The sequence below is a fragment of the Muscardinus avellanarius genome (genome assembly GCF_963383645.1).
Source record: "Muscardinus avellanarius genome assembly, chromosome: 7".
NCBI classification, from domain to species: Eukaryota; Metazoa; Chordata; class Mammalia; order Rodentia; family Gliridae; genus Muscardinus; species Muscardinus avellanarius.
Window position 1 is genome coordinate 449,626 of NC_137793.1, and position 24,229 is coordinate 473,854.

Consider the following 24,229-nt stretch of genomic DNA (forward strand, 5'->3'; position numbering starts at 1 on the left):
GTCCTCCTACCTCACCCTCCTGAGTACTTACGATGATAGATATCACGCTTGGTTTATTATCTACTTTTAAATTTAATAGCTTTATTGAGATATAATTTGCATGCCATAAAATCTGTTTGTTTTAAGATATGAGCCAGTGACCTCTAGAAGATTACAGAGTTGTGCAACCTTCTCCACAGTGCAGTTGGGAAACACTTTGTTCTCCCCAGAAAGGCCTGCCACTCACAGGCCTGCCCCACCTGGGCCCAGACCAGACAACCACTAAGCGGCTTCCACAGATTTTGTTGTTGTCTTGGCAGGGCTTGGGATGAAACTCTGCCTCACAGATACTCGGAAAGCACCCTCCCACCATGCCCAGGCTGACCCCTGAAGTTAGCTGTTCTTCTGTTTGTTGTTGTTGTTTGGACCTGGAGATTGAACTCAGGGGTATTCTACCTGTCAGCTAGACCCCTAACCCTATTTGGGGGGGGGGGGGTAACGGGGATTAAACAGAGGCATTCTACCTCCAAGTTATACCTTCAGCCCTATTTTATTTCTTATTTGGAAACAGGGTTGCAGAGGGCCTCACTAATTTACCAAGACCAGCTTCAAATCTGTGATCCTCCTGCCTCTGCCTCCCAAGTACTGGGATTACAAGCATGGACCACCATGCCCAGCTCCTATTTTTTATTCTTTGTTTTGAAACAGGGTCTCACTAACTTATGCAGAGCCTCACTAAGTGGCTGAGGATGGCCATGAACCTACGATCCTCCTATCTCAGCATCCCAAATACTGAGATTATAGGCATTCACCACCACTCCTTGTCATCGTGTAGTTAATTTAAAAAAACAGTGTGAAGCTAGGTGTGGTGACCTACTCTTACAATCCCAGTACTTGGGAGGCTAAGAGAGGAGGATTACAGTGTTGAGGCCAGCTTCAGCTACTTCATGAGGCCCTCAGCAACTTAGTGAGACCCTGTTTCAAAATAAAGAATAAAAAATAGGGGAGAGAGTATAGCTCAGAAGTCAAATACCCCTGAGTTCCATCCCCAGACCCGCAAAAATAAATAAATAAAAAATAGGGCTGGGGGTATACCCCAGGGGTAGAATGCTCCTGGCCCTGGGTTCAATTCCCAGTACTGCAAAATAAAATTTTAAAAATCCCCCAAAATGTGCAGGACTTTGTTTCAAATTTTAAAAAACAAAAAGGGAATATAGCTCAGCGGTAGAATGACCCTGGGTTCTTTTTTCTTTTCCTTTTTTTTTTTTTTTCAGTAGCTGAGGCTGTCCATGAACTGTGATCCTCCTATCTCGGCCTTCCAAATGCTAGGATTACAAGCATGCACCACCATGCCCAGCTTCTTATATTTATTTTGAAACTTGGTCTCACTAGGTTGATGAGGCTGTCCTTGAACTTGTGATCCTCTTTTTCAGCCTCCCAAGTACTGGGATTACAATTGTGTGCCACCATGCCCGACTGAAAGAAATCACCTTTTTCCTGATATAAGCTTATTTTACAAGATTTGGAAAATATTAAAAATCACCTTTAATCCTCCACCTGGGAATGGAACCCAGGGGCTTTCTACCTCTGGGGTATACTCCCAGACCTATTTTATATTTTATTTGGAAAGAGGGTGTCACTAAGTTGCTGAGAGCCTAAGTAGCTGAGTTTGGCTTTGAACCTGTGCAATCCTCCTGTCTCAACCTCCCAAGTGCTGGGATTATAAGCGTGTGCCACCACGCCCAGTTTCCACCTCCTTTTCGAGACAGGGATCACTAAATTGCCCAGGCTGGCCGGGAATTTGCCATCCTGCCTCAGCCTCCTGAGTAGCTTGGATTACAGGTATGCACTGCCGTATAACCAAGCCTGCCTGGGTTTTACAATTTTTTTGGGGGGGATGGTACTGGAGATTGAACTCAGGGGCATTCTACCTCTAAATTACACCCCCAGCCCTATTTTATTTTTATGTGGAAACAGGGTCTCACTAAATTGCTGAGGGCTTAAAGTTGTAGTTGCTGAGGCTGGCCTTGAACCTGAGATCCTCCTGAGCCCTCCCAGTACTGGGATTACAAGTATGCACCACCGCACGTGTGCGCGTGCGCGTGTGTGTGTGTGTGTGTGTGTGTGTGTGTGTGTGTGTGTGAGAGAGAGAGAGAGAGAGAGAGAGAGAGAGAGAGAGAGAGAGAGAGAGAGATACTGGAGATTGAACCCAGGGACATTCTACCCTGAGCCACACCCCCAGCCCTATTTTATTCTTGTTTGTTTTAGTTACTGGGGATGGAACTCAGGGGTATTTTACCTCTGAGCTACACCCTCAGCTCTACTTTTTAAATTTTTTTTTTATTTTGAAGCAGGGTCTCACTGAGTTGCAAAGGGCCGAAGTAGCTAGGGTTATCCTTAAACCGCAACCCTCCTGTCTCAGCCTGCCAAGTTCTGAGATTATAGGCGTGGACCACTAAGACAGGACAATTATTTTTAACAAGAGTTTATGTTGTCAGGTATACATGAATGTCTTAACCAGTTGAAATTCGGATCCTAGTGCAGCTGCGACAGAAAAGTAGGACTTGTTCCTCCATCTCCCCAAGGGCTTTCTCTGTGGACTAAGGGAGGGGCTGGATTTGATCCCATCTTGATCTCCCCTCCTGGAAATGGGGCAGGAGACCGCCTGTTTTCCTGGGATTATCAATCTCTAGAAATTTCGGGCTCTGGCTCAAGGACTAACTGCCCACCTCTGCCCAGATGTCCTGCACATCCTGGTAAGTCTGGGTCCCGTGGATAGTGCAGGGGGAGGGGCCGGAAGCCCAGAGGCAGGAAGAGCCCGCCTCCTCCCCTCCTTAAAAGGAAGACCCCTGGGCGAGGGCCCCTGGACCTGTTCTGCTCCATCTCTGGGGATTGGGGCCATATTAATAAAGGTTAATGGCATTCATATTGGACCCCCGCCCGTGCTTTTATGCTCACTGAACCTGCACTTTATCTTATACTAACCACAGCACCAGAGGGGTAGGAAGGGCAAGAAAAAAAAAAGTAGAGGAAAGAGGCCCTTTCCTCTACTTTTAGAGCAGAGGGATCAAGGCGGGCGTGGTGGCGCAGTTGGTAACCCCAGTACTTGGGAGGCTAAATTGGGAGGATCACAGGCAAACAGCCAGCCTCAGCTGCTTGAGACTTTATTTCAAAATAAAGAATAGAAATAAGGCTGGGAGTGTAGCTCTGAGGTAGAATGCCCCTGGGTTCAATCCCCTGCACCGCAAACAACAACAATAAAAGGACAGGAGGATCACAGGTTCGAAGCCAGCCTTGTCAATTTAGCAAGGATCTCAACCACTTAGCAAGACCCTCTTTCCAATGAAAAAATAATATAGGGCTGGTAGTGTAGCCTGGAAGTAAAATGGCTCTGGGTTCAATCCCCAGTGCCAAAACATTAAATTAAAAGGCAGCAGAGGTCTGGGTGTAAGCAAAACGGAACAGGAGTCTAGGGTCCTCTGCCCGTGCAACTTCCATCTTTCCAGAAAGGAAACGCTGGCTTAGTAAGAGACTGGAAATGGCGCGGAGTCCCACGGCCAGACGGGATGCTGGTGGGACCCAAAGCCTGGGCAGCAAGGGGAAGGACCCAGCTCAGACCCGCCGCAGGGAACCGTAGAGACGCGCTACGGGCTAGAGAGGCCGCGCCGGGGCGTGGCCTCGAGGTGTACGCGCGCACGGCGGCGCCGGGGCGTGGCCTCGAGGCGGCGCGCTCACGTGGCGCCGGGGCGTGGCCTCGAGGTGGGGCGTGCACGGTGGTGTCGGGGCGTGGCCTCCAGGCGGGGCGTGCGCGTACGAGGCGGCGCCGGGGCGTGGCCTAGAGGTGGGGCGTGCACGGTGGTGTCGGGGCGTGGCCTCCAGGCGGGGCGTGCGCGTACGAGGCGGCGCCGGGGCGTGGGGGCGCGTGCGGGGCGGGGCGGGGCGGGCCGCGAGCGGCGCAGGCGCAGGCGCAGGCGCGGCGGGAGGCGACGCGGGCCGGCATGGCGCCGCCTCAGCGTTCGCGGGTCCTCCGGTGCTGCAGCTGCCGCCTCTTCCAGGCGCACCAGGTGGGGTGGCGCCGGCTTCCCTCCGCCCGGCGAGGGTGGCGGGCCGCGGGATGTGCCTGGGGCCCGAAGGAGTGGCCCGTGCTGGGGACGGGCTCTGGGGTGGCCGCCCGCGCCGGCCTGTGGGCGGTAGAGCCGGAGGCGGCCTCGCGGGCGGGGCCTGGGTCGCAGGAGGGCTGGGTAAGAAATCGGGCTGGGGGTGTAGCTCGGGGGTAGAATGCCCCTGGGCTCCATCCCTAGTGCTGGGGAAAAAAAAACAAAGACAAAGGGCTGGGGCTGGGGGGGGTTGTTGCTTGGAGGTAGAAGGCCCCTGGGTCCATCCCCAGTACCACCAAAAAAAAAAAGTAACTACATCAAAGAAAGCGGGAAGAACTAGGTAATTTTTACACATAATCTGCAAGTACACCTACTGTTTGCCAGCCTGGGCACACCTCCAGGCTTTACTGGGACCCATCCTCGTCTTGAGCTTTTCCCAGCCATGCTCAAGGCCACTGCCTGTTGTTAGCGTTTAGCAATTACCCTGTCAGAACATGGTAGGTCTGGGCCCCTTCACTTCCCCCCCCCTTTTTTTTTTTTTTTTTGTTAAATACAGAATCAAAGAACATACTTAACCATGCATCTACTAAAAGGCTCATCATAACTAAAATGTGACAGTTTTATTAAATTGAAGTCACAGTTGTATAATAACACAATCCCTATACATAGGGAAAAAAACCAGCCTATTTCAGCAATAAGCAATTTTTTTGGTGACACTAGGGATAGAACGCAGGGGCATTCTACCTTCAAGCTACACCCCCCAGCCAGCCCTACTTTTTATTCTCTATTTTGAAACAGGGTCTCATTGAGTTGCAAAGGGACTCACTTAGTAGTAGCTGAGGTGTCTGAGAACCATGATCCTCCTGTTTCAACCTCCCAAATGCTGGGATTACAAGCATGCACCACCACACCTGGCTAGTCTTTATTTTATTTTTTGTGGTACTGGGATGTGGAACCCAGGGGCTTTCTACCTCCAAGCTACACCCCCAGCCCTATTTTTTATAATTTATTTGGAAACAGGGTCTCACTAAGTTGCTGAGAGCCTCACTCAGTAGCTGAGGCTAGCTTTGAACCTGTGTGATCCTCCTGTTTCAGCCTCCCAAGCATTGGGATTACAAGTGTGCACCATCACGCCCAGCATATTCTTTATTTTGAAAGTTGCAGAGGAGCTCACTAAGTAGTGGAGGCTTGCCACAAACCTGAAATCCTCCTGTCTCAGCTTCCCAAGTACTGGGATTACAAGGGTGCAATTTTTTTTTTTTTTTTTTTTTTTTTTTTTTGTGGGTCTGGGGATGGAACCCAGGGGCACTTGACCTCCAAGCTACACCCCCTGCCCTATTTTGTGTTCTTTATTTTGAAACCGGGTCTCACTGAGTTGCAGAGGGCCTCACTAAGTAGCTGAGGCTGTCCGCGAACTGCGATCCTCCAGGTCTCAGCCTCCCTAATGCTGGGATTACAAGTGTGCCCACCACGCCTGGCTAAGGGTGCAAAATTTTAATATTAGACCAGAGAACCAGTTAGCAGAGTTTAACCAATGAGACACTTGTTCAATAGACTGAAAGGTAGATTGAGAGGGCTGTGTATAAATGTTTTGTAACTGATAATCTAATTGATTTTGTAACCATCTAATGTCATTGAGGGAAGTATTGAAAATTCTAAGTAAATGTTCTTTTACTGATTGCCAGTTATCATAGGAATTATTAAATGGGAGGGCAGTAACATGATATTTAGTAAATTACCAATTACTTTTTTGTGTGTGTGGTACTGGGAATGGAACCCAAGGGCTTTCTACCCCCAGGCTACACACTCCCAGACCTATTTTATAGTTTATTTGGAAACAGAGTCTCACTAAGTTGCTGAGAGCCTCACTAAGTAGCTGAGGCTGGCTTCGAATCTGCAATCCTCCTGTCTCAGCCTCCCAATTGCTGGGATTACAAGCATGTGCCACCATGCCTGGCTTACCAATCACATTTTACCTATGACCATGTGGCCACGGCAGCTGCTTGTTCTCTTAACCATTCTCTTGCTGCTTTTAGAACTTGTAGTCTAGCCATAATTTTTCTTTTTCTTTTTGTTGTTGTTTTAGCAGTACCGGAGATGGAACCCAGGAGCATTCTATCTCTGAACTACAGCCCAGCCCTGTATTTTATTATTTTTGAAACAGGACCTCACTAAGTAGTAGCCGAGGCTGGCCGTGAACTGGGATCCTCCTGTTTCAGCCTCCCAAGTGCTGGGATTACAAGCATGTGCCACCACGTCTGACTCCCCATAATTTTTCTATCAATTTTTATTTGTATTTCTAATTTGTAAGTAATATTTGTGAGAATACTTTCAACTGCTTCAGCTGTATGAATGCTATCAAAGAGTTGTTACAGCAGCCGCAGCAACAACAACTGCTGAAATGATGACAGCTATAAGGGTGTCTAGGCACTTTTTAGTTTTAACCCATTTTAAAGATTCTAAAGATGTGTAGATAGACCATGCTTTTTAGCAGGTGCAGTTAAGCTGTACAGGGAGCCAAATTGGCAGCTCTTTTTTTTTTTAGAGCTGTAATGAATGAAATATTGTTAATTACGTTCTAATATGTTAAATAATCTGAAAACAATAGGAGGGGAGATGTAAAGTTACATGGAGTCGTTTCAGTGCCTGGAGGCCACGCCCCCTCACACGGGTGTGTGCAGTAGTGCAGACCATGACGGTGATATTGCTGGACAGTGATAAAGAGCAGTTTCCATAGTATTTGCTATAACCACGAGAACGCTTTTGCTCAAACCACCGTGAATGCTGGGGACTTACATGTTCTTCTGAGCCCATAAGTTGCAAAACAGATCCTGATGGTCCATGTTCACTCAAGGTAACAGGTTGGTTGGAATATTCACCAAATCTCAAGATTTTATTGCTGCTTCTTAATTGACCACGTGGTCCCTAACCCAAAAAGGTAGTATTGCATATTTTACTTTTTTGAGGAGCCTCCATCCGACATGAGAACCATTGTACCGAATACTGTGTATATTTTCACTCCCCTTTTGGCCTCCATGTTGGATATGGTGGTCCTGGAACAATCAGTTCTCTTTTTTATCAAAGGAGAGACAACTGGTGACACCATCATAAAGGTGAGCCTAGCTAGTCAGTCATCTTGGGTTGATAATATGAGTAAGGTTGCCCCTTGATTTGCACGTGGTGGATGATAAGGAGTGGTGAAGCAAAACGGAGGGTTGCTGGGAAGTGTCCGGCATGTTGCCTTGGTGTGGGGGGTTCTGCGCCCCACTGGTGGCATCCATGGGCCTCCTGTGGTATGGAGAACCAAGGAGGTTAATGACCCTCCACAGCAAGCACAGCGAGGGCACAGGAAGCAGAGAAAGCACTCCCATGCTCTGCTTGTCACCTGACTGCTACATGAGCAAAAAAGAGCAGTAGCACAGCTGGAGTTCCCTTCGCTTAGAACTTTTGGGGCTTCCTGATCTATTTGTGTTTTTGTTTTTTGTTTTTTGCGCTGAATATGGAATCCAGGGGCCTTCTACCTCTGGGCTATATTCCCAGACCTATTTTCTATTTTATTTGGAAACAGGGTTCTCGCTAAGTTGCTGAGAGCCTCACTAAGTAGCCGAAGCTGTGCGATTCTCCTGTCTCAGCCTCCCAAGCACTGGGATTACAAGCGTGTCCACCACGCCCAGCCTGATCTATCTTTTTTATTTATCCCCATGTCAGTGGGCCAACTCTTTGAGTATGCTGCAAAGACATCCGTGTCATCTGGAATGTCGGGTTCTTCATCTTTGGGGTCTGATCGGAGCTTGACCGGTCTCGCTGCCACCCACTGCAGTACATTATGTCTAACAGCACAGAGCCTCCCTCAGCATTTAACAACAAAGGAACCTTTTCATGAATCTGAGCCTGGTACCCGCATCAGAATTTGTTGCTGTGGCTCAAAGTGTGGTAGTGAATGTCTCCGAAAAGCAGATAGGCCATCATGACAAATATTTAGAAAATTTTAAGTAAATAAGGTATGATTAAGTATATTATATGGGGCCGGGTGTGGTTCAGCACGCATGTAATCCCAGTACTTGGGATGCTGAGACTGGAGGATTGCAGTTCGCAGACAGCCTTAGCTATTAGGCCCTCTGCAACTTAGTGAGACCCTGTTTCAAAATAAAGAATAAAAAAAATGGGGCTGGGGGTGTACCTCGGAGGTAGAATGCCCCTGGGTTCCATCCCCAGACCCACAAAATAAATAAGTAAATAAATAAATACCAGGCGTGGTGGCACACTCTTGTAATCCAAGGGCTTTGGAAATTGAGACAGGAAGATCACACGGATTTGAAGCCAGCGCCAGCTACTTAGACTCTCAGCAACTTAGTGAGACCCTGTTTCCAAATAAAGTATAAAATAGGTCTGGGAGTATAGCCCAGAGATAGAAAAGCCCCTGGCTTCCACCCCAACCACAAAAAAATAAAAAGACTAACCACCAGGTGTGGTGGCGCACACTTGTAATCCCAACATTCGGGGGCAGAGACCAGAGGATCTCGGTTGGCAGACAACTTCAGCTACATACTGAGGCCCTTTGCAACTCAGACCCTGTTTCAAAAAGTAAAAGACTGAAAAATAGGGCTGGGAGTGTAGCTTGGAGGTAGAATGCCCTGGGGTTCCATCCCAAGTACCACAAAAATGAAAGAAAGAAAGAAAGAAAGAGAGAGAGAGAGAGAGGGTGGGTGGGTGAGTGGGTGGGTGGGTTGGGGTGGAGCTCAGGGGTAGAAGGCCCTGGAGTTCCATCCCTAGCACCACACATACAAAAAAAAAAAAAAAAAGTTAAAAAAATTGCTGGGCGTGGTGGTGCACGCTTATAATCCCAGCGCTTGGGAGGCTGAGAAAGGAAGATCGCACAGGTTCAAAGCCAGCCTCAGCTACTTAGGCTCTCAGCAACTTAGTGAGACCCTATTTCCAAATAAAATAGAAAATAGAGGCCGGGCGTGGTGGCGCACGCTTGTAATCCCCGCACTTGGGAGGCGGAGACAGGAGGATCGCGCAGGTTCGAAGCCAGCCGCGCTGGCGTAAGAGACCCTGTTTCAAAAATATAAAAAATAGGTCTGGGAGTGTAGCCCGGAGGTAGAAGGGCTTCCAGGAACCCCAGTACCACCAAAAAAAATATATATATAGAAAATAGGTCTGGGAGTAGAGCCCGGAGGTAGAAAGCTTCTGGGTTTCATCCCCAGTACCACCAAAAAAATAAAAATACAAAATTATATGGGTTTATAGGTGAATGGATAGAACTGAAGGACGTTATGCTAAGTGAGAAAGTGAAATTAGTCAGTCAAAAAAATAAGAAATCAGATGCTCTCCCTAATATGGGAAGCTAGGGAGAAAACGGGTCATAGGAGGAACTCTAGGCGAAGAAGGAGATTCTACAGATGAGCAGATAAGGCGACCTGAGGGGATGGGAGGGGGAAGAGGGAAATTCCCTAGTGCACATGATGTACGTTAACATATCAAAGTGAGTCACTAAGCCAAACAGGAGGAGGAGGGAATGGGGTAAGGGCTAACTGGGTGATGTGTGCATGTGTCTTCTTGCTTCCCATTAAGATGTAGGAATACAATGCACCAGTTCAAGAAAGAAAATAATAATTATATGGGGATGCATTTTTCTACTTTTTTATTTCCTTTATTTACTTATTGTGGTACTGGGGATGGAACCCAGGGACTTTCTACCTCTGCCCTACACTCCCATACCTGTTTTATAAGTTGCTGAGGCTGGCTTTGAACCTGTGCAATCCTCCGATTCAGCCTCCAAGTACTGGGATTGCAAGCGTGTGCCACCATGCCTGGCTTTATTTTTAAATTTGTATTCTGGTTTATTATCAGTCTTGATATGTAAAGGTAATCCCATCGCTGCTATAGCAGAAAGCCAATGCTAAAAAGAATTTTTCCTTTATCGTAGCATGAAGAGTGGCATAAACAAACCTGAGTAGGTATCTACTGAAACAGTCTCCCAAACGAGGAAACTGAGTCACATCAGTCTGCCAAATACCATCAGCATGAACACCATGGCGGTTAACTCGATCTTGAGCAGAGAGGGGGATGATGAATGCCGGGCACGCACAGGACGTCCTGTAAAATAGTCATGCCAACTTCAGTTCAAGCGCTCTGGCACTTAAGTGATGAATTTTATGAAACTGAGTCGCTTTTGAAAAGTCATTGCATACACAAAAATTCCAGCCTGATTAGCTGCATTATCATTTCCTTTAGCTAAGAAACCAGGTAATTTTGGATGGGACCAAATGTGATGATAAATAAAGGATGTTTTTTTCTTTTTATGTGTGTAATACTGGAGATGAAATCCAGGGGCCTTCTACCTCCAAGCTACACCTCCCCCCAGTCTTTTTTTTTTCGGGTCTGGGGATGGAACCCAGGGACATTCAACCTCCAAGCTACACCCCCTGCCCTATTTTTATTCTATTTTGAAACAGGGTCTCACTAAGTTGCAGAGGGCCTCACTAAGCACGGAGATTACAAGCGTGCGCCACCACGCCCGGCTACTTGATTTGTTTTATATGATGTCAGTTTTTCTAGCACCACTTACTAAACAGTGTATTCTTTCCTCACTGCTAAAAACGCTGCCTTCAGAGCTGACTAACCTGTGTTTAGTCCAGCTCCATCCTGTTATATGTAATTGTCTGAGCTGTATTTTTGCAATTTGGTTTTAGGTGAAGAAGAGTCTCAAGTGGACATGCAAAGCTTGTGGGGAGAAGCAGTCCTTTCTGCGGGTGAGTCCTGAGAAGCAAAGGGGTGGGCCTGGCTTGCAGTGTGCTTCCCTGGAGTCCCAGGCCCTCCAGGACTCCTCAGAGCCCGCCACACAGCCCCTGCTACTTCCGCCGGGACCAGGGGCCTGGCAAGGTGCCTTTCTTTGTTCTTTGCTTCTTCGTTCAGCAAGTGTTCTTTGAGTGGCTGCTGGGTGCAGGTGCAGGAGAGACATGGTCAGGATTGCCCTCCCAGATGTGGGAGGGGAGAGAAAGTACGCACGTACACGCACACACATCTAAAACTGTGCTGCGCGCCAACAAGGGAGCGCGTAGTGCCCTCTAAGAAGACGGCAGGGCTGGGCGAGGGTCACACCTGTAATCCCCGTGCCTGGGAGGCTGATACAGTAGGCTCACAGGTTCCAGGACAGGCTGGCAATGCAGTGAGACTCAGCAACCTAGGGAGACCCTGTTTCAAAACAACATAAAAAAAGCTGGATATGGCTGGACATGGTGGTGCACGCTTGCAGTCCCAGCCTTTGGGAGGCTGAGACAGGAGAATCGTGGTTTGCAGACAGCCTCAACTACTAGTGAGGCCCTTTGCAACTCAGTGAGATCCTGTTTCAAAATAAAGAGTTAAAGCTGGGTGTGGTGGCATATGCTTGTAATCCCAGCATTTGGGAGGCTGAGACAGGAGGATCATGGTTCATGGACAGCCTCAGCTACTTAGTAAGGCCCTTTGCAACTCAATGAGACCCCGTTTCCAAATAAAGAATAAAAAATAAGGCTGGGGGTATAGCCAGAAGGTAGAATGCCCCTGGTTCCATCCCCAGAACTGCAAAAAAAAGAAACAGTCCCAACCTGCCCCGGTGCCCTCTGCTCACCACTGGCCTATCCTGTTATCCCAACTGGAGATGATGTATTAGTGCACTGTGTGGGTGTTGCCGTCCCCTGGGTGCAGAGGCTTGGCCTATTGTGCTTGGTGATGCTCCCTTCGCACCTAAGCACTCGATGGGCTGGGGATGCAGCTCAGTGGTAGAGAACTTGCCTAGCACATGTGAGGCCCTGCGTTCAGTCCCAGCACCACTAGAAAAGCAGTGCATAGTCGGTGTCTGCTGAGTGAGTAGAGACGGCCCACACTGCTGGCCACGCGGGTTGGCTTCCTGCTCCCTGCTCACCTCCTCACCTTGACACACAGAGATGCCTCTGTGTCTCACCCCTGTTGGCTGTTCTGTAAGACACCTGGGGGCAAAATTGCTAGTTTCTTTTTTTATTTTTTTCCTTGTGGTACTAGGGATTGAAGATAGGGACATTCTACCTCCAAGCTACATCCCCAGCCCCCCCTCCCTTTTTTTTTAAACAGGATCTCTAGGTTTATGAGAGTCTCACTACTTACTGAGGCTGTCCATGAACCTGTAATCCTCCTGTCTCAGCTTCCCAAGTACTAGGATTACAGGTGTACCCCACCACGCTCAGCTGAAATTGCATTTTACAGCGTATATTTTTATCAAGGTTGTTTTCTTTTTTTTCTTTTTTTTTTTTTTTTTTTGTACTGGGTTTGAACACAGGGGCGTTCTACCTCCGAGCTATACCCCCAGCCCTACTTTTTGTTTGTTTGTTTGTTTGTTTGTTTTGTGGTGCTGGGGGTGGAACCCAGAGGCATTTGACCTCTGAGCTACATCCCCTGCCCTTTTTTTTGTTCTTTATTTGAAAAAGGGTCTCACTAAGTTGCAAAGAGCCTCACTATGTAGCTGAGGCTGTCCGCGAACCGCGATCCTCCAATCTCAGCCTCCCGAATGCTGGGATTACAAGTGTGCACCACCATGCCCAGCTTTATTTATTTATTTTATTTTAGTTTAGTTTAGTTTTTGTGGTACCAAGGTTGGAACCCAGCTATACCACCAGCCCTACTTTTGGGGGGTTTTTTTGTTTGTGTGTGTGTGTGTGTGTGTGTGTGTGTGTAGTACTGGGGTTCCTGGAAGCCCTTCTACCTCCGGGCTACACTCCCAGACCTCTTATTTTTGGAAACAGGGTCTCTTATGCCAGCACGGCTGGCTTTGAACCTGCCTGATCCTCCTGTCTCCGCCTCCCAAGCACGGGGATTACAAGCGTGCGCCACCTATACCCGGCTCAATTCTTTATTTTTTTTTAAAGTGTCTCACGGAGTTGCAGAGGGCCTCACTAAGTAGCCGAGGCTGTCTGCAAACCGCCATCCTCCGGTCTCAGCCTCCCGAGTGCTGGGGTTACAAGCGTGCCTGCCATGCCCGGCTCCGTGTGCCTTTTAAACCCGTTGCATTTACTAAAACCTTCTGCACATATTTACCTGGCTTGCTCCCTTGAGTCTCCCTATTTACATTGAAATGTTACTGTCTCAGCTGGCCATTCACTGGCCACACGTGTTGAGCGCCCCGTTCAGCTGCACCCCCTTTGACCTGTGTTCCTCTGGAGCACCTGGCCAGAGGTCCTTGTTCACCATGCGTCCTCCAGCCTGTCCCCATGTCAGAGGCTCAGTCAGTACTTTCTGAACAATGAGTGTCTGGTGTGTGGGAAAGTGTCTTATTGCATATTTCTGGGATTAGCAGTAAGGCCAGGTATATTTGTGTGTTTTTCAGCAGTTTGTTACCTCTCTTATGACCTTTTTATTCATGTTCATTAATTATTTTGTGTAGGCTTTGGGCTGAGTTTGGCGTTGGCAGATAGAGTTTGGGGCATCAGGTCAGACCTACTGTGGTTCTGGTCACTCTAGAAACAGCAGCCAGTCATGAGGATTGCTGCTCGCAGCCTCCGGCATCCTCCAGGACACAGCTCTGTTCTCTCTGAAGCACATCTCGATGGACCTGTTGCTCACCGTTCGGCCAGCTTTTTAAACTGAACCTGTTTGTTCCTTTTAGGCTTACGGTGAGGGCTCTGGTGCTGACTGTCGACGCCATGTGCAAAAGCTCAACCTGCTGCAGGGCCAAGCTTCAGCGCTGTCGCTCAGGTGGGTGGTGTGAAGAGTTTCTGAACATGCCCGTTTGGACGGAGGGCAGCAGTGTGCCTTGGAGAGAGTGTCTCAATTTCTCTGTTTACAGCCAGCCGAGCGTGGTGGCACACGCACTTGGGAGGCGGAGACAGGAGGATCACGCAGGTTCGAAGCCAGCCTCTCTGGCTTTAGAGACCCTGTTTCCAAATAAAATATAAAAATGGGTCTGGGAGTGTAGCCCGGAGTTAGAAGGGTTTCCAGGAACCCCAGTACCACAAAAAAAAACACAACCCTCAGCCATCCTCCCACTGAAAAGAACTAAAGATTCTGGCTGTCGTGTTAGAGATGTAGTGATGGAAGTAAGGACCTCATGGGTAAAACAACAAAGTCCAGCCGGGCTGGTGGCACACACTTGTGATCCCAGCATTTGGGAGGCTGAGACAGGAGATCACGGTTCGCAGACAGCCTCAGCTATTAGTGAGGACCTTTACAATTCATTGAGGCCCTGTTTCAAAATAAAGAATAAAAAATAGGGTTAGGGGTATAACTCGGAGGTAGAATGCCCCTGGGTTCCTACCCCAGTACTGCAAAAAAAAAATAATAATGAGAATATAAAATGGAAAAGGGCCGGGCGTGGTGGCGCATACTTGCAATCTCAGTACTCAGGAAGCTGAGACAGGAGGATCAAAGGTTCTGAGCAGGCCTTGGCAACTTAGCAAGGCCCTCTGCAACTTAGACTCTGTTTCCAAATAAGAAATAAAATAGTAGCTAGTGCACAAAAAAGAGAAAGAAAGAAAAGGAAAAACAAAGGAAAGACAGCGGAGGTTTCCCAATGTCTCCCAAGACAAACTTTGATACCCATTGTCAGGCCATGATCCTGCTGTCTTCATCTTCCTGGTCCTTTCACGGAGGCCTGGTCTTTCCCTCAGATCCCTGGAAGAAGCTCTAAGCACCAGCAAAGAAGAGCATGCAAGCTGTCAGCAAGCGAAGGGCGGAAGTCTGCAGGTAGGTCCGGGGCCGTCGCAGCCCCCCAGGCTGACTTGGGAGCAGAGGGTGCCATTTATGTAGACCAAAGACAAAGTTATGACACATTTAGTTTAAAGATCTCTGTTGAGCCAGATGTGGTAGCGCATACCTGTAATCCCAATACTTGGGAGGCTGAGACCAGGAGGGTTGCAGGATCAAGGCCAGCCTTGGCAATTTTGAGAGACCCTGTTTCAGCACCAAAAATAAATCCCAGGACTTAGGAGGCTGAGACAGGAGGATCGAACATTCCTGGCCAGCCTCTACTACTTAGTGAGGCCCTCCACAACTTAGTGAGACTCTCTTTCAAAAAAATAAAGAATAGCCAGGCGTGGTGGTGCACGCTTGTAATCCCTATGCTTGGGAGGCGGAGACAGGAGGATCGCGCAGGTTCAAAGCCAGCCTCGCTGGCTTAAGAGACCCTGTTTCCAAATAAAAATATAAAAATAGGTGTGTGGGAGTGTAGCCCGGAGGTATAAGGGTTTCCAGGAACCCCAGTACCACCAGAAAAACAAACAAAAAAACAACAACAAAAAAAAGCCGGGCGTGGTGACTCACGCTTGTAATCCTCGCACTTGGGAGGTGATGGAGACAGGAGGATCGCGCAGGTTCAAAGCCAGCCGCACTGGTGTAAGAGACCCTGTTTCCAAATAAAAAAAATATAAAATAGGTCTGGGAGTGTAGCCCAGAGGTAGAAGGGCTTTTAGGAACCCCAGTACCACCAAAAAAAAAAGAAGAATTTTAAAAAATGGGGTTGGGGGTGTAACTCGTAGGTAGAATGCTTCTGAGTTCAATCCCCAGTACCACAAAAAAAATAAATAAATAAAGGGCTAATGGTATAGCCCAGAGGTAAAATGCCTCTGGGTTCACTCCTCAATACCACAAAAATATTTAAAAGGTAAATGTTCTAGTGGTCTGAGAAGGAGCTGGTTTTACTCACAAGGTCTAACACAAGCAGAAATGAACAAAGAAAATAGCCAGGTATGGAGGTGCACACTTGTAATCCCAGTAACTTGAAAGGCTGACGTAGGAGGATTGCAGGTTCGAGGCCAGCATGGTAACTTAGGGGGACCCTCAGCAGCTTAGCAGGACCCTATTTCAAATAAAGAACAAAATGGAGCCGGGCGTGGTGGGCACGCTTGGAATCCCAGCATTCGGGAGGCTGAGTCAGGAGGATCGCGGTTCGTGGCCAGCCTCACCTACTTAGTGAGGCTCTTTGCAACTCAGTGAGACCCTGTTTCAAAATCAAGAATAAAAAATAGGGATGGGGGTGTAGCTCGGAGGTAGAAAGCCCCTGGGTTTCATCCTTAGTACTACAAAAAATAAACTAAAGCTGGGAGTGTAGCTCAGCACAAGCAAGCCACAGGCCTGGGTTCAGTCCCCAGCCCCCCACACACACCCATCCCTGTGTAAGGGAGAGGTAGCATGCATGTGAGCCATCACAGTGCTGGGCACTGTTCCTTCTGCCTGCTGAGAGGGCACGCTGAGCTTAGAGCGGCCTTCCCCTCCCGGTGCAGCCTCTGCCGGCTTCCATCTGATGGGGAAGGGAGCTGCCACGTGGAGGTGCCAGGGCTCCATGCTCCCTTGCTCAGACCCGGCTTCTTGGGAGCAGGAGTGGTGTGCAGCTGTTCTTCCCTGGCACTAGAGAGGAGGAAGGCAAGCTTAGATGGCAGTGGGTGGCCACTCTTGTGACTGCGTGGCCACATGGGATACACCCAAGACATGGCACCACCCCGCCTGGCTCTGCCAACCGTTACTTTTTTAAAAGTGAAAATCAGCCAGGCATGGTGGCGCACATTTGTAATCCCAGCATTCAGGAGGCTGAGATTACAGAAGGATCTCAGTTCGTGTGCAGCCTCAGCTACTTAGGCCCTTCACAACTCAGTGAGACTCTGTTTCAAAGTAATAAATAAAAGATAGGGCTGGGGGTGTAGCTCCAAGGTAGAATGCCCCTCGGTTCCACCCCCAGTGCCAAAAAAAAAAAGTAAAGCCTGAATTCGGCATGGTGGTGCATGTCTATAATTCCAGTACTTGGGAGGCTGAGACAGGAGAATTGTGGGTTCGAGACCAGCCTCAGCAACCTAGTGAGACTCTGTTTCATATAAAAAGGGCTGGGATGGAGCTTAGAGGTAGGTTGCCCATGGGTTCAATCTTTGGGGGGGGGTATAGGCTAGGGGCTTGGGGTGCAGCTCAGTGGTAGGACTTTTACATAGCATATGTGCAAGGCTCTGAGTTCTATCCAGAGCACCACAAAAAATAATAAAACTTAAAAGTATCTATAGGGAAGCTGGGCATGGTGGCACACACTTGTAATTCCAGTTCTTGGGAGGCTGAGACAGGAGGATCAAAGATTCAAGTCCAGCTTCAGCTATTTAGTGAAGCCCTCTGCAACTCAGTGAGACCCTGTTTCAAAATTAGAAGAAAAAAAAATAGGGCTGGGGTATAGCTTGGAGGTAAAATACCCTTGGGTTCCATCCCTAGTACCGCCAAAAAAAATTTTAAAAAATTCTACAGAATATAGTGAATGTGTACTAATGTTGATTTTTTTATAGTGAGACAGACAACTGACAATTGCCTCCCCGCTTCTGCCGTTATAAATTGTGTGTGTGTGTGTGTGTGTGTGTGTGTGTGTGTGTGTGTGTGTGTGTGTTTTATATATGCTGGAGATTGAACCCAGAGGCACTCTACCACTGAGCAGAACCCCAGCCCTTTTTATTCTTTTGAGACAAGCTCTCACTCAGTTGCCAGGCTGGCCTTCAGCCTCCTGAGTAGTTGGGATTATTATAGGCATGCGCCACTCTGCCCAGTTATACATAACACTGGATTATAAGCAACACTACCATTATTTGTAACGCTGTCTGAGCATCTTTGTTCTTTTTTGTTTGTTTTGTTGTTTGTGTGATGCTGGGATTAAACCCTGGCACACTCTGCCTCTGAGCTGTATCCCCAGACCTATTTTATTTTTTATTTGGAAATAAGGTGTTACTAAGTTACAGAGAACCTAAGTTGCTGAGGCTCGCATGAACCTATGGTCCTCCCGTTTGAGCCTCCCAATTACTGGATTACAGTCATGTGCCACCACACTTCATCTCCAGCCTTTTTTTTGTTGTTTTGTTTTTTGTGGTACTGGGGATGGAATCCAGGGGAATTCTACCTCTCAGTGACACCCCCAGCCCTATTTTTTATTTTTTATTTTTTGCTGAGTTGCAAAGGACCTCATTAAGTATCTGAGGCTGTCTTCAAACTGCAATCCTCCTGTCTCAGCCTCCCAAATGCTGGGATTCCAAGCGTGCACCAGCACACCCAGCTTTTCTTTTGTTTTGAAACAGGGTCTTGTAAGGTTGCCGAGGCTGGCTGGGAAGCTGTGTGCACCACCACACCTGGCTGGGTGTTTTATTTTGTTTTGACTTGCTAGGATGACCCAGGGCTTACATGTACTAGGAGTACTATACTGGTCCTTTGGTCCCTGAAGAAGGAGAAGAACCTTGGGAAGGTTCCTTTTTTTTGTTTTTTGTGGTACTGGGGTTCCTGGAAGCCCTTCTACCTCCGGGCTACACTCCCAGACTTATTTCATTTTTATTTGGAAACAGGGTCTCCTAAGCCAGCGTGCATGGCTGGCTTCAAACCTGCGCGATTCTCCTGTCTCTGCCTCCCAAGCGCAGGGATTACAAGCATGCGCCACCACGCCTGGCCTATATATATATTTTTTTTTTTTTAATTTGGAAACAGGGTCTCTTAAGCCAGCAAGGCTGGCTTCGAACCTGCGCGATCCTCCTGTCTCCACCTCTCAAGCACGGGGATCACAAGCGTGGCCACCAAACACAGCTGGGGAAAGTTCTTGACAGGTGGTGCCCTGCTGCTGTCCCAAGGCCTGGGTGGTAGTGCCCACTGGGGTCTCAGGCAGCCCCATCCCTGTCACCGCCCAGCCAGCTGCCTCTCTTGATGACAGGGGAGACAGGTTCCCAGGACTCTTGGGCATGGGAGTTGGGCTGGGAGTTTTTTATCAGAGTAGCTGCTTTCCAATTCTGGGGATCAACCTCTTTTCCCAACACTATAGGAAAAATGGCAGCTCTCGGAGAGCCGCTGGCTGAAGTATCTGGACGAGGGCCACCCACAGCTGGACGGAGGAGGAGCTAGTGTCCACCCACAGCCCCTACATAGCATCGAACAGCTGGGCCCGCCCTTCAGTCACACCCTGCCCAGGAGGAAAAGGTGCCAAGCGGGTCTTTGTCAGCCCTCATCCGTGCCCGCGCTGCCCCCTGGAAGGGGATCGATGAGCTGCTGGTGGTGGCCGGCCGAGCAGAGAGCCATGTTGTTTATGCCACTGGGAGGGAAAACTAGGCCCCGGTGGTGAGGGCTAGCTGGGTCACAGTGCAGGCCCCTGTGATGGCCGCCAATTCTGAATGTCTCAGACTGTCTGAAATCAGGGAAGAATAGATGTGTGGTGCTGGGGATGGAACCCAGGGAATTCTACCTCTGAGCTACCTCACCCCAGCCCTGTTTATTTTTTCTTTCTTTTTTTTTGCGGGTCTGGGGATGGAACCCAGCATTCTACCTCCGAGCCACACCCCTTCCCTAATTTTTATTCTTTATTTTGAAACAGGGTCTGAGTTGCAGAGGGCATCACTAAGTAGCTGAGGCTGGCCTCGAACAAGTGATCCTCAGGTCTCAGTTCCTGAGTGCTGGGATGACAAGCGTGCACCCTGACACCCAGCTTTATTTTTTATTTTCAAAGAGTCTCACTAGATTGGTAAGAGTCTCACAAGGTTGCTGAAGCTGTCATTAAAGCTACCATCCACCTATCTCAGCTTACCAAGAACTGGGATTGTAGAAGTGCAACCACGCCTGGCTGAAGAACTGATTTTTTTTTTTCTTTCTTTTTTTGCGGGTCTGGGGGTGGAACCCAGAGGCATTCAACCTCCGACCTACACAGCTACACCCCCTGCCTTATTTTTTATTTTATTTTTGAAACAGGGTCTAAGTTGCAAAGGGTCTCACTAAGTAGCTGAGCCTGTCCACGAACCACAATCCTCCTGTCTCAGCCTCCTGATGCTGGGATTACAAGCGTGCGCCACATGCCCGGTTTGAAGAACTGATTTTGAGGGCAGTGTGGCTAGATTAGCCAACAGGCCTGGGAACCTGTATTCTTTTTGTGTGTGTGGTACTGGGGGTGGAACCCGGGCTTTTCTACCTCCGGGCTATACCCCCAGCCCTATTTTATAATTTATTTGGAAACAGGGTCTCACTAAGTTTCTGAGAGCCTCACTAAGTAGCTGAGGCTGTGAGCTGGGTGTGATGGCGCACGCTTGTAATCCCAGAGCTTGGGAAGCTGAGACAGGAGGATCGCACAGGTTCGAAGCCAGCCTCAGCTACTTAGTGAGGCTCTCAGCAACTTAGTGAGACCCTGTTTCCAAAAAAAAATAAAATAGGTCTGGGAGCATAACCCGGAGGTAGAAAAGCCTCTGGGTTTCACCCCCAGTACCACAAAAAAGAAGGAAGGGAGGAAGGAGCTGAGGATGGCTTTGAACTTGTGCAATACTGTCTCAGTCTCCAAGTGCTGGGGTTGTGAGCATGCGCCCGGCTTGGGAACCTTTATTCTAAAGAAGCAAGACCTGGCTTTCTGGAAGGCTCCTCCTCACCTTCAGTGGTGGTCTGGAAAGGCTGCCTCCGCTCACGAGGATGACTCACGGGGCAGTTGCTTTCAGGAGTTGAGTCCAGTTTCAAAAAGAGCCTTCCAGCCACTAGAAGCCCCAGCTAGAGCGGCGGACCGTCCAGGGCCATTCTGGGCTTTGCTGGATGTGGTGTGGGAGCCGCGAGGGTCGGAGATTGCCCCCTGTCAGGTGGGCTGGATGGTCGACCCGCTCTCCCTCTGCCAGGAAGTGGAGCCAGAGCCCCACTCAGCCTCCACGTGGCCATGGAGACCAGGATGCAGATGGCACTACGGGCCCCTCAGGGCCCCAGGAGGTCAGTACTGAAGGACAGTCATGGAGCACACCCAGGAGTGAGTGTGTGTGTGCGTGCCCGGTGCTGGGAGCTGAGCCCAGGACTCAGTCCCTGCTGAGCACTCTGCCACTGAGCTGCTCCCTACCCATCTCAGGTTTGTCTTTTTGTTTGTTTTCCCCTTTGAGGCCAGGTCTCATATTGCACAAGCTGGCTCCTGGAATTGGGCCGTCCTCCTGCCCCGGCCTCAGAGTGGCTGGTGCTATAGTGTGTCGCTTGCCTTTTTTGGCATGTGTATGTGTGTGTGTATGGTACTGGGGGTGGAACCCAGGGGCATTCTACCTTTGAGCTTCCCCAGCCTTATTTTTTGTTCTTTATTTTGAAATGAGGTCTCACTAAGTTGCAGAAGGCCTCACTAAGGAGCTGAGGCTGGCCAAGAATTGCGATCCTCCTGTCTCAGCCTCCCAAGTATTTACTGGGATGACAAGCATGCACTACCACACCTGGCTTTTTTTTTAGGTACTGGGGGTAAAACCCAGGGGCATTCGACCTTCGAGCTACACACCCCCAGCCCTAGTTTTTATTCTTTATTTTGAAACAGGGCCTCACTAGTTACAAAAAGCCTAAGTAGCTGAGGCTGTCCACGAACCACAATCCTCCTGTCTCAGACTCCCAAATGCTGGGATTTCAAGTGTGAGCCAACACGCCTGGCTTCTGTCTTTACTTTTTATTTGATAGGTAACAGGGTCTAAATTGCTAAAGGTCTCCCTGAGTTGCTGAGGTCTGCCTCAAACTACAATTCTACTATCTCAGCTTTCCAAATACTGGGATTACAGGCATGTGTCCCCACACCCAGTCCCTTCTCCCCCACTTTTTTTAATTGTTATTTTGAGACACTCTCCATTGCTGAGACTGGCTTGGAACTTGCAGTCCTCCTGCTTCTTCTGCATCCCAAGTAGCTTGGGGTGACGAGTGAGTGACAGTGTGCCTGCCTTACCTGGAGTTCTGGTCTTTTCTCTTTAAAGCCCAGTCAGCCCTTTGCTCCATACCCGCTCCCCTCCAGTGCTCACACACCGTCCCGTGGTGTTAACACATGGCCAGAAGGACGTCTTCAGTGTTGGGCAGAGGCACATGCCTGTATCCTAGTACTTGGGAGGCAGAGACAGGAGAATCACGAGTTTGAGGCCAGCCTTGGCAATTTAGCAAGACCCTGTTTCAAAATACAAAATAAAATGCCAGTTGTGGTGGCACACGCTTGTAGTCCCAGCATTTGGGAGGCTGAGACAGGAGGATCACACAGGTTGGAAGCCAGCCTCAGCTACTGAGTGAGGCTCTCGGCAACTTAGTGAGACCCTGTTTCCAAATAAAGTATAAAATAGGTCTGGGAGTAGAGCCCAGAGGTAGAAAAGCTTCTGGGTTCCACCCCCAGTACTACAAAAATAAACAAATAAAATAAAAAGGACCAGGGATGTAGCTCAGGTAACCTGCCCCTGAGTTCAGTCCCCAGTACTGCACAGGACACCTTGTGCCTGCAAGTCGACAGAGACTGGCCGAGGACTTTGAGTCAGGCTGTCTTTTTCATCCTGCCTTGGAGGACCTCTGCCCGCCCGTCTCAGGGCCTGCCCAGCTGCAGTCTTCTCACTGTAGCCCTGCCCTACAGTCGCAGGAGTCCCAGGAAGAGGGCAACAACGCAGCTCACCCACTGCCATCCGCCCACCCACCTGGCCAGGGCCCATGGCCAGCTTCAGACCACACGCAGTGCGCCATCTCAAAGCCTAGAGGAGTCCAAGCTTGATGTTGCCACTAACTAGCTAGTGACCCCACAGATCTGTGGCCCTGAATCCTATAGGCTACAGGATTGTTTGGGGACTGAATTTCTTTTTCCCCAGTACTGGGGATGGAACCCAGGGGCATTCCACCTCCGAGCTACACCCCCAACTCTATTTCTTATTCTTTATTTGGAAACGGCTAAGTTGCAAAGGGCCGCTTTTCACTTAGTTAAGTTGCAGGGGGCCTTACTAAGTACCTGCGGCTGGCTGTGAACCTTTGATCTTCCTGTCTCAGCCTCGCAAGTGCTGGGGTTAGAAGTATGCACTGCCACGCCCGGCTGGAACTGAACATTAACTGCAGCATCCTGTCTAATCTCACCAGAGGTGAGGAACCAAGACTTGCCTGGCTTGCTGAGGCCACAGCCAAGGTCAAGCATCCAGCACACAGACCCACCGACTTGTCCTTGCTCCCTGGCCGGAGTGCTGCAAAGTCCATTCTGTCTGTCTCTGCTTTCAGATCCTTTTGTAAGCAGGGAAGCCAATTTCCAGTGCATCTTTGTTGGTTTTATTCTGGTTCTAAGGCTTGAACTCAGCATTCTGAGTGAGCTATACCCCCAGGCCTTTTTTTTTTTTTTTTTTTTTTTTTTTGGTGGTGGTACTGGGGTTCCTGGAAGCCCTTCTACCTTCGGGCTACACTCCCAGACCTATTTTATATTTTTGAAACAGGGTCTCTTACGCCAGCGCGGCTGGCTTTGAACCTGCGCGCGATCCTCCTCCTGTCTCCGCCTCTCAAGCACGGGGATTACAAGCGTGTGCCAACACGCCCAGCATCCCCCAGCCCTTTTTATTTGAAGCAAGATCTCACCAAGTTGCTAACGCTGACCTTGAACCTGCAGTCCCCATCTCAGTCTCCAACATACTGGGACATTCCGGTGGTTCCAGAGGTGGGAGAAGCCAGGGCGAACAGTGTCCACTGTGGCCCCCACGTGGGCGGGGCCTGAGTGGGCAGGTAGGCTGTCCACCTCCCTCCTCACTGCAGGGTCCAGGGCCTTCCTGCTCCACCCCAGCCTGACCTGAGCCCCAAGGGATGGGTCACCTTTGACTGAGGGTCTTCCTGGGAAGTCCTGTCCTGGGTTAGCAGAGGCTCGGGGTGAGTGGAGGCGCTTTGCTTTGTTTTGCAAAACCAAAGGCCAAGCCTACCCCAAGCCAGCCATGGGCCTCAGAGCTGTTTCTCGTTTTCCTTAGGGCTACTCTTCAAGCTGCCACACAAGGGAGCTGCACTTTCCCCGGTGGAGACTGCCTGGCCCTTCCCCACAGGCCAAGGCCCCCCCTTCCAAATGGGCACGATTTCTCCTCTCACCAGCAAGCCACTCACATGAGGACACAGAGCTGTCGAGGCCAGCTGAGCAAGAGACCACCAGGACCGGGACCCTGAGGGAAGACCACCTCAGTGGGCAGGCCACAGGCACTCTCACACCCAGCCCTGAGAGGCCCGGTGGGGAGCCGCCTCCAGCCGAGGACGGGCCTGTGGCCCAAGGAGCACAGAGGGCCCCGCCCGCACAGCTGTGTGGGCTCTTTGCAACTGGGGAGGACTTTGATGATGATCTGTGAACTCAAACTCGGTGATACTCGGCGCTGTCCTGGCCCTAGCACTGACTTGGGGCCCAGTGCTGCATGCATCCCTCTCCACCAGGGCTAGGACTCCCCAGGGGCTCTGAAATAATTAGTCTG

At 49.5% G+C, this 24,229-nt stretch overlaps 1 protein-coding gene across 1 annotated transcript; it reads left to right on the forward strand.

Moving 5' to 3' along the window:
• Window positions 1–3,977: 3,977 nt before the first annotated feature.
• MRNIP (MRN complex interacting protein) lies at window positions 3,978–24,109 on the forward strand (the record flags this gene model as incomplete). Its single annotated transcript, XM_080699346.1, has 7 exons — window positions 3,978–4,043; window positions 10,772–10,831; window positions 13,696–13,784; window positions 14,696–14,771; window positions 18,847–19,001; window positions 20,666–20,753; window positions 23,744–24,109. 7 exons carry the CDS (start codon window positions 3,978–3,980, stop codon window positions 24,107–24,109), a joined length of 900 nt encoding a protein of 299 aa, XP_080555472.1.
• Between the last annotated feature and the right edge of the window lie 120 nt (window positions 24,110–24,229).